This window comes from Mya arenaria, chromosome 3 (assembly GCF_026914265.1).
Source record: "Mya arenaria isolate MELC-2E11 chromosome 3, ASM2691426v1".
Taxonomy (NCBI): domain Eukaryota; kingdom Metazoa; phylum Mollusca; class Bivalvia; order Myida; family Myidae; genus Mya; species Mya arenaria.
The window spans coordinates 74,850,581-74,865,810 of record NC_069124.1 but is presented as its reverse complement, the minus strand read 5'-3'; the positions used below and the strand labels follow the sequence as shown (position 1 = coordinate 74,865,810).

The 15,230-nt window shown below is 34.9% G+C and overlaps 1 protein-coding gene across 1 annotated transcript; it reads right to left on the bottom strand.

The window, feature by feature from the left end:
- Window positions 1–7,731: 7,731 nt before the first annotated feature.
- LOC128225601 (uncharacterized) lies at window positions 7,732–12,558 on the bottom strand. The gene is made up of 4 exons (XM_052935494.1): window positions 12,449–12,558; window positions 10,893–11,097; window positions 10,169–10,293; window positions 7,732–9,604 (listed from the first exon to the last, which is right to left on the bottom strand). The coding sequence occupies exons 1-4, from the start codon at window positions 12,495–12,497 to the stop codon at window positions 9,552–9,554; spliced, it is 432 nt and encodes a 143-aa protein (XP_052791454.1). The 5' UTR covers window positions 12,498–12,558; the 3' UTR covers window positions 7,732–9,551.
- Window positions 12,559–15,230: the final 2,672 nt, after the last annotated feature.

Genomic DNA, 15,230 nt, shown 5'->3' with positions numbered 1-15,230 from the left:
TTTATTTATTTTATCTAGTTTAATACTAGTTAAATTTGCATCAACACCAAGATTGGCAGTTTCTCAAACCAGCGCACAGCCCCATGGTGCCTGCCAGTGCATGATTAAGGATATCAAGGGCTTAACATTTGCAGCGTTAACATATGCTCATTATTTCACTTGTTTAAAAAAAAATGTCATGTGTTCTTCATCGTCCGTTCTGTGACGTCATCAATTTTATTGAAAAAAAAAACAACATTTTCATAAGCAATTCTAAACCTCTGGCCAGCACAGTGCTCTGATAATAGTTCAGCGATTTATTGATTTAGAGGTGATCTTGGAATGAGCTTTATGCAGTTGATATAGTCTTATAATCTTGAAAAAGTGCCATGTCAGTCTCAAAATTATTATATAAAATATCATCAAAATACCTGGCTAACAGATTCAGTTTATGTTAGCCTCCACAAAAGTATGTATTACTAATGGAAGCCGTGTTCAACAAAAAACAAAACTGTGTAAAATAGTTCACGCCTCTAGTCGGTGACACTATTGATAAAGTGCCTAGAGAGAAGCATCAGGAAAATACAGAAACCATGCAATAGAACGAAGCTCTTATCTTTTCTTAATTATTCTGTATCTACATTGCATACCAAGTATTTTTTTGTACTTTTTCTCTTGAAACGCTAGGGACTGAGATCTTTTTTCTCCCACCTCAGATAAGTAGATCCATTAATTTAACCATGCTAGAAATTCTTATCTTGCCCACGGGCGAAGATAAAATGCCCGGATGGAACTTCTTTTAATGGTCACCACATTGTAATTACCTCCCTTGTTGAAGACTGTCGTCTGTAGCGCATCATGGAAACCTTGTCTTGTGGCAATATTTAGAACGCTAGTTAATTATTTCTCGCTTCAAATGTCACCAGAAAACAGTTTTCACGCACCTTTCAAGAAATAATGCTTCACTCTTCTTAGAACTATTTAAAGACCGATCAGACCATTTACATACTCTGAATCACTGCGCGAATATCCATGACAACCACGAATTATCGCATATCCGTACGCAATTATTTTCACTAAGCACAAAAGAGTTCTAGAAAAAAAATACATTTTTACTTAATTTTGTTTAACTGAGATGGGAGAAAAAGCATCTACCATAGCCGCTCGTGTAAGATAGGTTCATCCCGACCCTCGCGCGGGGTGTTTTGCGGAAACTCGGTAAACCTCGTTTCCGCAAAAACACCCTACGCTCGTGTCGGAATGAACCTATCTTACACTCTCGGCCATGGAAGATACTTATAATCTTGGCCTGTATGCATAAATTCCTTACTTCAGTCATCTTAAGTTAAGTATCTCACTCTACACATATCACATTTAAGGGCAAAACAAAGAACGTTGTTGTCCATTGAAATGTTTTCAAGTCAGGGTAAATAAAGAAATATGATTCAAGTCAGGGTTAATAAAGATATTTGATTCAAGTCAGGGTAAATAAAGATATATGATTCAAGTCAGGGTAAATAAAGATATATGATTCAAGTCAGGGTTAATAAAGATATTTGATTCAAGTCAGGGTAAATAAAGATATATGATTCAAGTCAGGGTAAATAAAGATATATGATTCAAGTCAGGGTAAATAAAGATATATGATTCAAGTCTGGGTAAATAAAGATATTTGATTCATGTCAGGGTAAATAAAGATATATGATTTAATCAGGGTAAATATAGATATATGATTCAAGTTAGGGTTAATGAAGATATATGATTTAAAGTGTTTTTTCCAAGAGAACCATAAAGGCATTGAACCGCCCTAACTGTCCTCAAACCATTGTGCAGGCACAGTTTTAACCGGTGCTTTCAAGTATGACGAAAGAATGTAGCCTAAATGTAGGATATCATTTTAATCACTCATTGTTATGGAAGGAGGTGTTGGTAAGCCGTTTCTACATCAGCCAGAGCGCTTACATTGTCATGTTTACTGCATTTTTCCTGCTAATAAGATCCTCTTCTTTCAAAAGCAAAATGTGAAAATTATCTGATTATTTAAGTGTCTATACAAAACGCAGGGGACTTGAATCAAAATTTGACTGGCCCACATGCTGTCATTCGGATATAGACACTTATAATGAAAGCATTACAAATTCACTGATGTCCTTTTACGAGAAATGTACACATTCAAGAGTTGTTACGGTTACAACCATGAACCACTCTGCTTTCAAAACGAAATACGAAAAGGACTTCGACATAGAGGAGTCAATGACTTGTTACTTGTTTATATTATATAAGCTCCCCTGATCTCTAAATTTGCAGCGAGATGAAAAACAGACAGGTACCAGAAACATTACATAAACATTTTTTATTATTCGTTTAACAAACCCGCCGCTCCAAAAAATGCGATTTCAGAAAAAAAATGAAAATCCCAATTCTTATTATTCTCTCCGCTCCGAATTTTACCCGTCGATTAAAATAAAATGTCGGAGAAAGAAAGACAACTCCTTGCAAATAAACTTTTCATCGTTTCTATAGCCAGTCTATAAGTCATCCAATCGTAGGCGCTGATTTTTGTATCCAGACGTTTGATTGGACAACAACGCTCGAAGAAACATGGCAGACTGGTTACAGTTAAGCTATTTCTCGGACAGCAAACAGCAAATAAATTTGTTAAAAAAAATATAAATGATACTTTCTCCGATATAATTAACACAACTATTCCCTCTAATACACTCGTAAAAAATGTCTGTGGACATCGGACGGCTGGAAATGCAAATGAACATGAAGGGAGATCGTTATATGACATGCCGGCTCGGTGTTGATACAAATCGGGGTCAAATTCATTGTCAATCTCAGAGTTACACATAAGGTAAATACGCAATTAAAATCATAATAAATTAAAAATGAAAGTTGGAAACTCATTTCGTCTAAATTGATTCGATTAATGTATTTAACTTAGTTAAAAATAGATGGTTTCCGTAATTGGCCGATCATTTTCCGGAAGCAAGCCAAAAATAATCGAAGACCTCGGGCTTGTGTCTAAAGACGCTTTCCGTTGATAAATCAGTAACTACGATGGTATACGATTAAAGACGGATGCAGGCGGAAACTCACATGTTATTTTCAACTTTTCCCGCGAAGATGTCAACAAAGAAAAAAGGTCGAAAAAAGATACTTCCAACACAGTCAAACTTCTTATCTAAACCCAACATCATCATCGGAAATAGTTGGTGAAATATTAGAAACAATTATTAAGGATACTGTGATCTCATGCGATGCTAAAGGAATCGGAGGATCAATAATCGACCAGCTTCTAAGCGACATTGCATGACTATGGCGAGTCGAAAGCCAAAACACATGTAATTATGTTTACTATGTAAATACAAGCAAATTATATTCCAAACAGCGGATTTCTTTACGAACTTATGATATTATGTTTATTTTTTTCTGTTAATTTGTAGTCATTTTCTGATATTTAAGATGCACTCGCACAGATGGACAAAAATGAAATGAGCTTATTTTCATGTAAACTTCCGGAAAATATTTGAATTTGACTCTTTCTATATATTTTCTAATCACAAATATGTACGAGTATCACGCCGATTGTCAAACATGAACAGTTCTATGTGTGACCGTCTTGGAGAAAGCTCCAGTAATATTGGTGTCTGGAAAGGCATTGCTTGTGAAAATATAAATATCACTTCATCTTCACTAAAAAGTCTTGATTCCTATGAAACATAAAACCCATATGAACCACTTAATGCATCCAACAGTGACAACATATCGTTTTCTCTGGTACAGACCTCTACTCCAAAATCCAAACAGCAAAACCCTACAGTTAAGCAGCCTCTTACAAAATATAAGAACAAAATCAAAAGATCAGTCAAAGTCCTAGTAGTGAACTGTCGATCAATTGTAGACAATAAGAATGAATATGAAAATCGTATTCACTCCACCAAACCTGATATAGTCGTTGGAACCGAATCCTGGCTTAAACCAAAACACTATGATAATGAAGTTTTCAATCCAGACCAAGGGTATACACCACTTCGTAGAGACAGGGTTGGCCAAACTGGGGGGGGGGGGAATACTCATTGATGTCAGAAATGATATAATTGCGCAAGAAATGAAAGATATCCAATCAGACTGCGAAGATCTATGGATCAAACTAAATCTATTTGGTAGCAAGTCACTTCTCATTTGGGGCATATTATAAACCCCATGAGCATGACCTTCATAATTGGGATGAATTTGCCAAATCTCTCAATAAAGGCAGCAAATTTAATTGTAACATCTGGGTCGCTGGAGACTTTAATTTGCCCCAAGATGGATTTGGACCACCAGTGTCCGTCCACTGACTGCAAACATCCGTTATACTATAAACAAATCATGAAAACACTTAATGACTACAACCTTACTCAATCAGTCACTCAACCAACTCGTGAATCAAATATTCTTAATCTTTTCCTTACAACAAATCCAACTTTTATCCAAATAGTCAGTATTCTTCCCGGCATAACTGATCACGATATTGTCCAAATTCAACACTTCTGTAAAAACCCTTTACCAGAAACCACGGTCTATATCTCTCTATAAGAAAGCAAATTGGGATGGGATTAAGCAGGAACTGGATGCTTACCATCAGGAAATGCTTGAAAGTGGCAAATACTCCTCACTTAGTGCTGAACATCTAGTGGATAATTTTCATTCCACTCTCGCTTCTCTTACCATTTTTTAATCCCTTCTTAACTCTCTAGCACCAGAAACAATATTTCCTGGGTCAATCAAAAACTCAAAAGACTTGCTAGAAAGAGAGATAAAGCCTACCGAAAACAGCGTAAATCAAGGAAAACTGAAGATAGAAAGGGATTCCTTGATTTAGAACATCTACTCAAGAAGTCCATCGAAGTATCCTACCATAGTTATTTTGAAGACATTCTCGACATTGCATCTAAGGATCAAACCTCCAAACCTAACACAAGAAAAACTATGTACGTTTCTCAAGCATTCCAAACACGATTCAGCCTCTGTTGAACCCTTACGTAAACAGAATTCGGTCCACCAGGACGACACGACAAAAGCACCCATCTTTAATGAGCAATTACAGCCGGTTTTTAGCCCAAAATCTCTCAACAGTCTCAGGTTCCTTTGTTACATGAAACTCTAAGACATCCCTAACACAAGCAAACCTCAAAATACAATGCCAGACATAACAGTCACAGCAAAAAGGATTGAGAAACAACTATCAAACTTTAATCCCCTTAAAGCATCAGACCCTGATCAGATTAAGCCTGTCATCCTGAAAAACCTTTCGACTTCACTGTCACCAATTCTGAAACATCTCTTCCAAACGTTTTTTGACTCTGGAATTCTACCCCAAATTTGGAAGGATGCAAATATGGCTCCTGTCTACAAAAAAGGGGAACGCTCAGACCCCGCTAACTACAGGCCCATTTCCCTGACATGTATTCTGTGCAAAACACTAGAACATATTGTCGCAACCTCTATTTCAAATACCTTACTAAGCTCAATGCCTTTTATGGACTCCAAAATGGCTTCAGGCAAAAGCGCTCTTGCGAATCCCAGCTCCTTATACTGGTAGATGATCTTGTCAAATCCCTCCATGACAAAAAGCAAACTGATCTAATTCAGCAAGGCTTTCGACAAAGTTAGTCATGAGAAACATGCTCTTAATCGTCATGGCTATGGCATCAGAGGCCCTGCTCTAAAATGGATTAAGGGGTTTCTGGATAACAGACGTCAGACTGTTGTTCTCAATGGGTTCTCATCAGAACCCATGCCTGTCTCATCTGGAGTTCTCCGGGGATCTGTACTGTGGTCACTTCTCTTCTTAGTCTACATTAATGACCTTCCTCAGAATGTTCAATCCAAAGTCAGACTATTTGCTGATGATACTGCCATTAATTAACTCTGTCAACAGCAGCACAATTAGAAATTCTCCAAAATGATCTTGACACACTTCAACATTGTAGCCATGAATGGGACATGGAATTTAACCCATCTAAATGTCAAGTCCTTCACATAACAAGGGCAAAAAACCCAGTTCCAACACAGTACACTCTTCATCATTGCTTACTAGAATCTGTATCCTCAGCAAAATATCTTGGTATTAATCTGTTCTCGGAGCTATCGTGGGACACAAACATAAATCGTATCTCTAACAAGGCAAACAATACATTGGGCTTCTTGAGGAGAAACATTAATGTACACTCTGAACCACTGAAGTATTCTGCCTACAAAGTTCTTGTCCGCCCACAGCTTGAATATCTGCCACCACCGACTACTACAAATTCTCTTTCTTCCCAAGAGCTGTCTTCCATTGGAACAACCTCCCACCCAACATAGTGGCCTGAAGCAGTTCAATCAGGCTGTCTGTCAGATTGAACATTTCTCGCCATAGGGAGCTATCAAAACTCTTACTTCTTTTTTAACCTAATCTGTTCCTCCTTATTTTAACTTTGTTTTTAAAAAGTACTGTTTTCTTTTACAATTTTTACTAACATTCTTGCAGCTTGACGCGCAAATGTCTTGTTTTTCGACATTTCTTCATTCTTTTTGGTATAAAACAATTGCATTTATTGTGTTAAGTGTTATTTAGTGTTCACTATTATTGCCATAATGATATTTTAATGCCATAGCTACTCTAATCAATGCTTGTTGTGACTTATTGTTATAATGATATACTTGTATATGTCATGCAAGTTGTGCACTCACTTATTTTTAATTATAACATTATTACCAGTAATTGTTTCAAATCACACTGATAAAAAATAATCGTTCATTGTTGTTACTCAATTAAAATCAAAACGATGCGGTAATAGAAACTTGAACTACTCATTTATAATGTGAGATACCCACCAATTATTTTCAAAAGTGTGGAGTTATACTTAATCACATTGAAAAACTTATCCGTATATCTGTAAATTGTCACAGAGGTTCCGTTAAAAACAAAAAGAAAACGTGCCACCTAATAGGAATGTCAACATATTAATTTGATATATAATGATGTCCACGACGCAGAGATTTGATTGGGTACCTCCTGAAAAGTATTATTCAGGCAGGTTTTGACTCTTGACTTAAAGTTTTTTATTTATGCCAGTGTCACGGATTTATTATATTCCGTGTTTGTGCCATACCAAAGAAAACGCTGCACATACGAAGTCCAAAATAGTTTATACTTTCTTATGCTATGTATAATACTTAGAAAGTATCCCCAACCACCGGAGCACTAGTTAGCCATCTAATAACAGGATTCAGACAAATGGTTTGGTCTGAAATGGTGTTTGAAAGTCATTTGGGTCCAAATCAATTGAGCTAACTTGTGTTGAGATTGTGAATAGTGTTATGATTGTAAACAGTATCTAGTCAGTATTAACAGTCATGTGATAATTCAAATGAAACTTAAGTGTTTAATATAAAACTAATGTTAAGATTGTGTACAGTACCCAGTCAGTATTAACTATCATGTGACCATTTAAAGAAAACTTAATAATAGTGATCAATATCGAACTGATGTTAAAATTTAATGATGTGAACACCATTCAGGCAGTAATTGTTCAGCGATTGGAAGAAAAGTATTGTTTAATATAGCACTGGTGGTAAGATTCCATCCCTATTTTGTGTTTTAAGTATCAATTTTTAATAAGTAGCTAATTAAATAATGTTTCATTTCCTACCAAAACTTAAAACAAGATTTTTTTAATTTTATTTTTTTTATTTTATTTCCTCCTCCTACGAGCATATTAAGTCATGGCGGTTCGTTAAACAAACAATAAAAAATAAAAGGCCTAAGCAACGATAGTCGGGATTCGAAACTGGGTCGCTGGTCCATCGTCATAACTAATAGACCACTTCGACGTTGTCATTTACTGTGTTAAATTGTTATATCAGTTTTCCAGAGTGTTTGTGCAGTCTAATATTAGCTCCTCCTTATGGCGTTCCTTTTATTACCAAGATGGCCGCCCTCGAAAAAAAAATTATTGATCATTTACCATTTATACCATTGTTTAATGGTAATGACGAAGGAACGGCAACTCAGAAATCCGGGACGGCATAAATACGCACAAACACATAGAAAGAGTATCGAATAAGTTATACTGAAACATGGTTATTTACTAAAAATATATTGCAATGAAAACCATATACTGTGCACATACAATAATATATTTTTATATTACACGTAATGACCGAAGGTTTAAACTGTAATAAATCTTCTTGAGTATGGTTGATGAGTTATGTTAGACATATAAATGATTATGAACAGGTTAGCATAGCAATAAATGTTTAAGAATCTTCCCAGGAAATATAAGTAAATAGAAAATATTACTCAGACAATATTTCAAGAAGAATTGCTGTTTCAACTGTGAAAAAAAGATAAGGCTGAATAAAACTTACGACATTTATAAAATAAAAGTTTTTTTTTAAGTTATGAAGTTACTAACGATGTCATTCCTTTAATACTCTAATCAGAATAACAGTGCGATGATAAAGGTCGCATGTAAAGACTGGCAATCTTGACCTAAAGTTATCAATGTGACATGAAACCGTCCAAACAAAGTTAACATAAAGCAATACTCGACAAGCCACAATGCAATGAAACTAGGTTTTCAATTTGCGAAATCAGAGGCCATCGACGAATAAAAATGATGAAACAGAACCGTGACAAGTTCAATGTTGAATGAATTGTCAAATGTTACTCTTATTATTGTATTGACTTTGTTCAAGCAACAGAGAAACTTCTCATAGTAAACAGATGTGCCAAATTATTATAAAATTGTTAACCTCTTGGCCATGATACAGCCAGAACTAACCAAAAATAAAAGGACTTATGAACAACGACAAATACGTATGCCCTTAACCTTTGCCCTACTTGACAAGGGTTTTCTATATGACAAATCAGTTTTTTATGATTAACATTTGTGCCAAAAATATTTAAAATACCCGAATCCCCAAATGCTTGACACATTTACAGCTCGGACAAGCCAAAATACAGCATATGTTGACCAATGACCAATTAGTGTGACCTTCACCTTGTATGTGTATGACACGCCAGATTCTCGTGATGAATATTTGTTTAATTTATCTAATGCATGTTAACGTTCAGCTCGAATAAGCCATTGACATTCATCCTCCTGTTATTGGTATTGTACCAAACATATTTGACTTTTTTGTAAAATATTGTATCAAGTTATTTTTAAATTCGCGAGTGCATATCAATGTTACAACCCCGACGAGCAAAATACATTGTGACTAATGACCTTTAAGTGTGTCATTGACCTTTGACTTAAAGGCATGGGTCTTCAACGCGACAAATCTCCTTGTCATTGTGAAAGTTATTTTTTTTATTTTAATAAAGCTATGCATGGTGATATTACAGTCCGGGCTGAATAAAGCCCGCCCGTACGCCCGCTGGACGACATACTCAAATCTAATAACCTAGGTTTGGGTAATAAAATCGTCCAATTGTCGAACATATATTCTAAAGTTCATTTGAAACGTATTAGCGGAATTCTGAATATAAGGCACTTGTATAAATGGTAAATGAGTCGGAAGTGTTTCTACTATTAATATCTGTTTTGCATCATGTTTGTCTGGTTGGCCACCACAACGGTTGTTTCTGAAAGACAAAACAATGTAATTCTTGAACTGTATTCCATAAAAAGGCAAGTAACCATTACGTATAGGTTATAGTTCATTACAAATGAAACCAATGCATTCCAAGGTAACGACAGCGACCTTAGACATAAGGAAATAAGTCCTTTTTATTTGTAAAACATTAACTATGACCTTGCATTGCTCAGGTAAGTAGATCATTAAGTATGACGTCATGACCCCATAAATGATCATTTAGTCGCGTAGCCTATTAAACGAGATGTAGCGAATAATGTATTGGCTCTGAATGGGTCTTATTGGCTTTTTAAAGCATCAACTACAAATGTACATAAAATAAAGCAATGTAAAAGTCAATGAAAATGCATCAATAATGAACTGTGTACACTCAAATGATTTTCCACACGAGCACGTATAATTTTAACTATGCCAGATCTTGATTAAATCTGAGTTTTCAACTAAAATGACAAGGCTTTCTTTATAATATAAATGACCTATTGTCATTAGATAACTTTGCTCCCAGAGCACGGCTATTCTTTGTTCTATGACCCACTATACCCATTGTACTCACGAGGCGCTCCTGCGGATTGGACAAATACGGTGCGGTCTCTCTGAAAGCAACAGCAGCCACAACAGCAGCAGCAGCACAACACGATCAGGCCCAGGAACACCACTCCGGACACAATTGGCACCCAGCTAAAATGTGTATATCGTATAATATAAAATAGTTTTTTTTTGGTTGCAACCAAAAATAACCCAAGTTATCACCCTGATATCATGTTTCATGTAAATTGATTTCACAAGTTTGTTTTGACTTATGTTTTATTTACATGGGTGTTTGAAATGGATAATCAAAAGACAAGGTGATCATCAAGCCATTTATCAACCTGTAACCACTGTTTAACGTAGCATCCCGAACAATAACTAATATGATAACCATTTACGTAGTTAGCGCTGTAAATCATTAAATTAATATCTATGACATACACAGAGTATCACATTCGTTGTCAATCAATATGAAATTTATTAAACTCGTTTTCTTAAAATGATAAAAGCTCGACTGCTGGCTTTTAATCAATTTTCAAAAACTCGTTTGATTATTACCGTATCGTGTGATGTTCTCAATTCAAAGCTATAAATAGCCATTATATTCAGCTGTTATCACACATGTACGTCCACTTTTCAATTGTTATCGTATACCGATCATTTTGGATGAAAACCTCCATCAGTATTGATCATTATACAGTATACTGTAAAACTTGAATGGTGTTTTGTATTAAGTAAAGCGTACGAACACATGTTCGGTGATCCAGCTCTCGGTGCAGGACTGCTGGTCACGGTCAGAAGAGGGGACCTGGCGAATGGGGTTGCTGCAGCACACCTTATAATTGGTGAGGTCAAGGTTCCAACAGCAGTAATCCTGACACAGCTGGGATGCGTGGTACGTGCCGCTCGGGTCCGTGTAACTGGAGCAACAGTCGGAACCAAACACGCCCCAGCCTGTCAAACAACGGACTAGCTCTTACCACGTCAAAACAAATTTTGTTAAACATACTCTTGATCAACACATATAATGTCTGTCACTCAAAGTTTGACTAGAAGTAATTAGCAATTGACCTAAGCAGATTACGTTCGCTATACATTTCAACTCTTTGAGAAAACATCACTAGCGCTCAACATAGTATATATTAGTGTACACATGGCCAGAGCGATTCGACTACTTTTTAGAGATGTGTTATTTTTGGCTTGGGCGATGGTTATATACTCTTCTATGCCTTTGGGAGGGGGGGGGGGGGGGGGTCTAACTGCGTATTAAAACGTATGAAAAAAGGAGCATTTTCTTTGTTTTTTACATTCTATATATCAATTTATCATTCTATATACTTTCAATTACCATTTTGTTTTAATTTGTCCACAATAAAATGTCATATGAAAAAGATAAAAAAAAAATATTATGCACGACCATGTGCCCTTGAATTTATAGAATTATTAAACTCTGAAAATACTTCATGTCTACGAAATTAGCTTTAAATTGCAAACGTACCTTTAGATTACAATATAACACTTTGAAAAATAATGCTTACCTTTATTCATTTTTAACGTGTTTGATTTTTGATAAGGTTATTGAACTCTTGTTTTAAACTGTTATTGTCATGTCATGTGTTTCTGCTATTGTCACACCGATTGAACAGAATATGTTCAAGTTAACAATAAAATGTTCTGTTCAGATCTAAAACTATAATGAAAAACTGTTACCCAAATTATTAAAACTAAAATTGCCTGAACCATTACTCTATTGAGATTATAATTATTTTATAGGAAATCATTGAGTAAGGAAGCATTGGAAATGAATTCAGTGTCATTTAGACAACACATATAAATGGCGAATGTGACAAGTTTTTTTTATTGAAATGTTTTGTGAAAGTTGACATATTAACATTGCAGCATCTGGTAAAGATCCCATAAAACATGCTTACGTTAGACTGAAAGTTAATCGGGTCAAGTTTTGACCCTTCATGGAATAAGCTCTTGAATAAAGAGGCGATACTGTTGTTTATCAAAAACGAGTGAGTTAAGATAGTGTCGTCATAATTTTTGTCACTCAATTTGCTTAAGATTGAAAAAGAAATGCTCCAATAAGAAATCAGATAGAGCGAAAATGGCCAAATTATAACCATTCACAGTCAATTACACCAGAATGAAATGTGTAATCTGGCTGTCGATCTTTTTCAAGCTGTTATGTGTATATTCATGGACATTCTCAGTGCAGTTTGCATCTGGCCAATCTTTGCACGTATATCAGCGTAAGCCGCTTATACTAACAATGCTGAACAAGGTCAATGATACTTACATGCCATCAAAACACACAAACAAGAAAACAACACTTTAACTCCCTCCATGGTACGTATGATAAAGTATATTTAATCGAGACTTCGTTCTTAATGCTGTATCAGTTTCAACACACCGCCCCCTATGAGGTGCGATAAGAATTTCTGAAAATGTAATCAGTTTAATAAAGCAAATGTGGTTTACCTAAAGGGTCATACAGCTTAAATGTATGTTCAATACTTTAGTTAGAAATAATTTGTTATTATAAATTTACTATTGAATTTATTCTTTCGAACATGACCCCCCTGTTTCAAATAAAAATGTTCAAGAGCAATATTAAAATAATATCGAATAAATTATTAGTTCTACAACAACAATACGGACCCGTAATTTTATAGATATCTAGCTTGAGAAAAAGAATCACTATCGGGGTCTCCCAGCAAAATATAATAAAAGCTTCAGGGACAATCCCAGTAGTCGAAAATCAAAAATAACCTGCAAATGTATAAATCAAGCTGGAGCAGCAGTGCTAGCTCTTAACAGTCTTGTCAATCTACCTAATTATTGTCAAACCTGGACAAAATTACGACTAAAATGAAATATAAAAGTTCATCAACTAAAACTATGCAAGTGTCAAAAAATAAAAATCCCAAAAGTGTCATTGGTGAAAGTTGGATTTTCATCACGCTCAAAGCCACTAATCCCTAAATGCATTAAGAGAAAAGTCATAGCGTAACCATATTGTCATTAATTTGATGGGTAACCTTGACTTTTGGTGAAGGTCATTTTGGGGGAATTGAAAACAATTCATGAAATTTATACAAGAATGTCAGTAAATCATTTATTAAAGCTGCACCCTAACAGATTGACCGTTTTGACAACCTTTTTTTGGAATGAGTAAACTTTTGCCATAAATGTCTCAAAACAAGTGATATATGACTGCTGACAAAATATCAAATCGCATTTGTTTTCAAATTTGCGTTCGAAAACTGATTTTATGACTAAAGTCGTTACTAACGCTGAGTTTTCAGCAGTTCTTCAAACAATTGAGATCTGGTTTTGTGTATGTAAACTTAAAAGACTAAATTGAAAGAAATACAGTCGAAGCTCGTTGGCTCGATATCTCATGGCTCGATATCCTCGTTGGCTCGAACCAGATTAAAAGTACCGATTTTTTACTCTATGTTCATATAAAATTCGATCGGATGGCTCGATATCTTGAGGGTCGATATTTCTCCACGATCGATGTCATTTTCATGGTCCCAAGTAAGAATTTCACACTTTGTTTTGTTTGCTTGGGTCGATGTCATTTTCGCGGGTTCAGGTAAGAATCTCACATTGATTTCTTTGGTTGGCTTCATTAAGCACAAGGCACTCATCGATAACAATTGCTTGATTTTATTATAATAATTATCAAATTTAAATGGTTTAAGAGTTTGAAAAAAACATGCCATCACTTCAAGTTCTGTCTCTAATTGTTATCCATGTATAAATTTCAATGCATTTTGATATAACTTTTAAGCTTTGTTTGTGTTACTTACTGTCTAAAGTTGCTTGTTTGTTGTTTTCGCATAAATGTATTCGTATAATAAATAAAACAATCAAATTATATTTTCTAAGTATCAAATAAGTCATGTTACGAACTGTACGATGTGTAACTATGTCCAATAAACACTCTTCTCTTGTGGAGATAGCGTAGCCAATAAAAAACAAGGTAAACAATACTATTTGTAACGAATAAAAAAAATAACATTCCGTAAGCAATCCCGCTTGGCTCGATATTCTCGAGGCTCGAAGTATTTGGGCCGGTCCCTAGAATATCGAGCCATCGAGTTTCGCCTGTTATGCCAACATCAGCTGATTCTGAAACGCGAATTAAAAAAAAGCAAAAAACAGTCAAACTGTGAGAGTGCAACTTTAAAAACATGTATTTTCATATAAATACCAATATCTATATAATCATATTATTTAGTTATTCTTAAACTATGAAGGCTCAAATTAACTAATATCTTCAATTTTCTATGTCTAACATGTTTTTTTTTCGTAATTATAATTACCCCCACGAATTTGTACAATCAAATTCTAAATAAGTTACCAATTTTGTAAAATATACATACACTAATGAATAAAACTATTTGTTTACTATGTTGAAAATAGATTGCATATGATGCGGAATGCGGGTAACGTATTGACTTATAGACCCAGACATGCAATGTAATTGTAACCATTGAAACAGATTTTTTAAACAAATATAAAAGATCTCGCAAATGGTAAATAAAGTGTACGTGTATTTTCATATCTCGAAAATATTAACGTTTTTTTTTACAAAACATACAATTTAAGTGTGATTGGGTTTTAGACATTGATCTGTTTGATAGAGAGTTACTTTCCCTAGAGATGACATGATGATGGCAGACTACAATTTACTCAGCCCTCTATTAAAAATAAATATGTTTTTTAAAGAAAGTATTAGGATACACATAGTAAATGGGTTTATTTTATGTTCTCTTCAATTAACAAACAAAACAAAATAGTTTTTTTTACAAAAAGAACTCTATTTAAGAACTTCTATTTATCTGTGTACATAACAATACACCCATCACATGGCACTTGGTTAAGTGTTCACCTTGAACAAGGCACTTGGCGTAGTCAGCTATCAGTTTAGCTTATCATTCATTGATATGTTTCTTTTCAGGGTAACTGACAGAGTAACCAGATGTGTTTTAAAAATCACCGACACTGAATTTAATGATGAAACTCAAAGTGAAGCTCGCGTTGAATTGAAAAGGGTATATAAATACGTT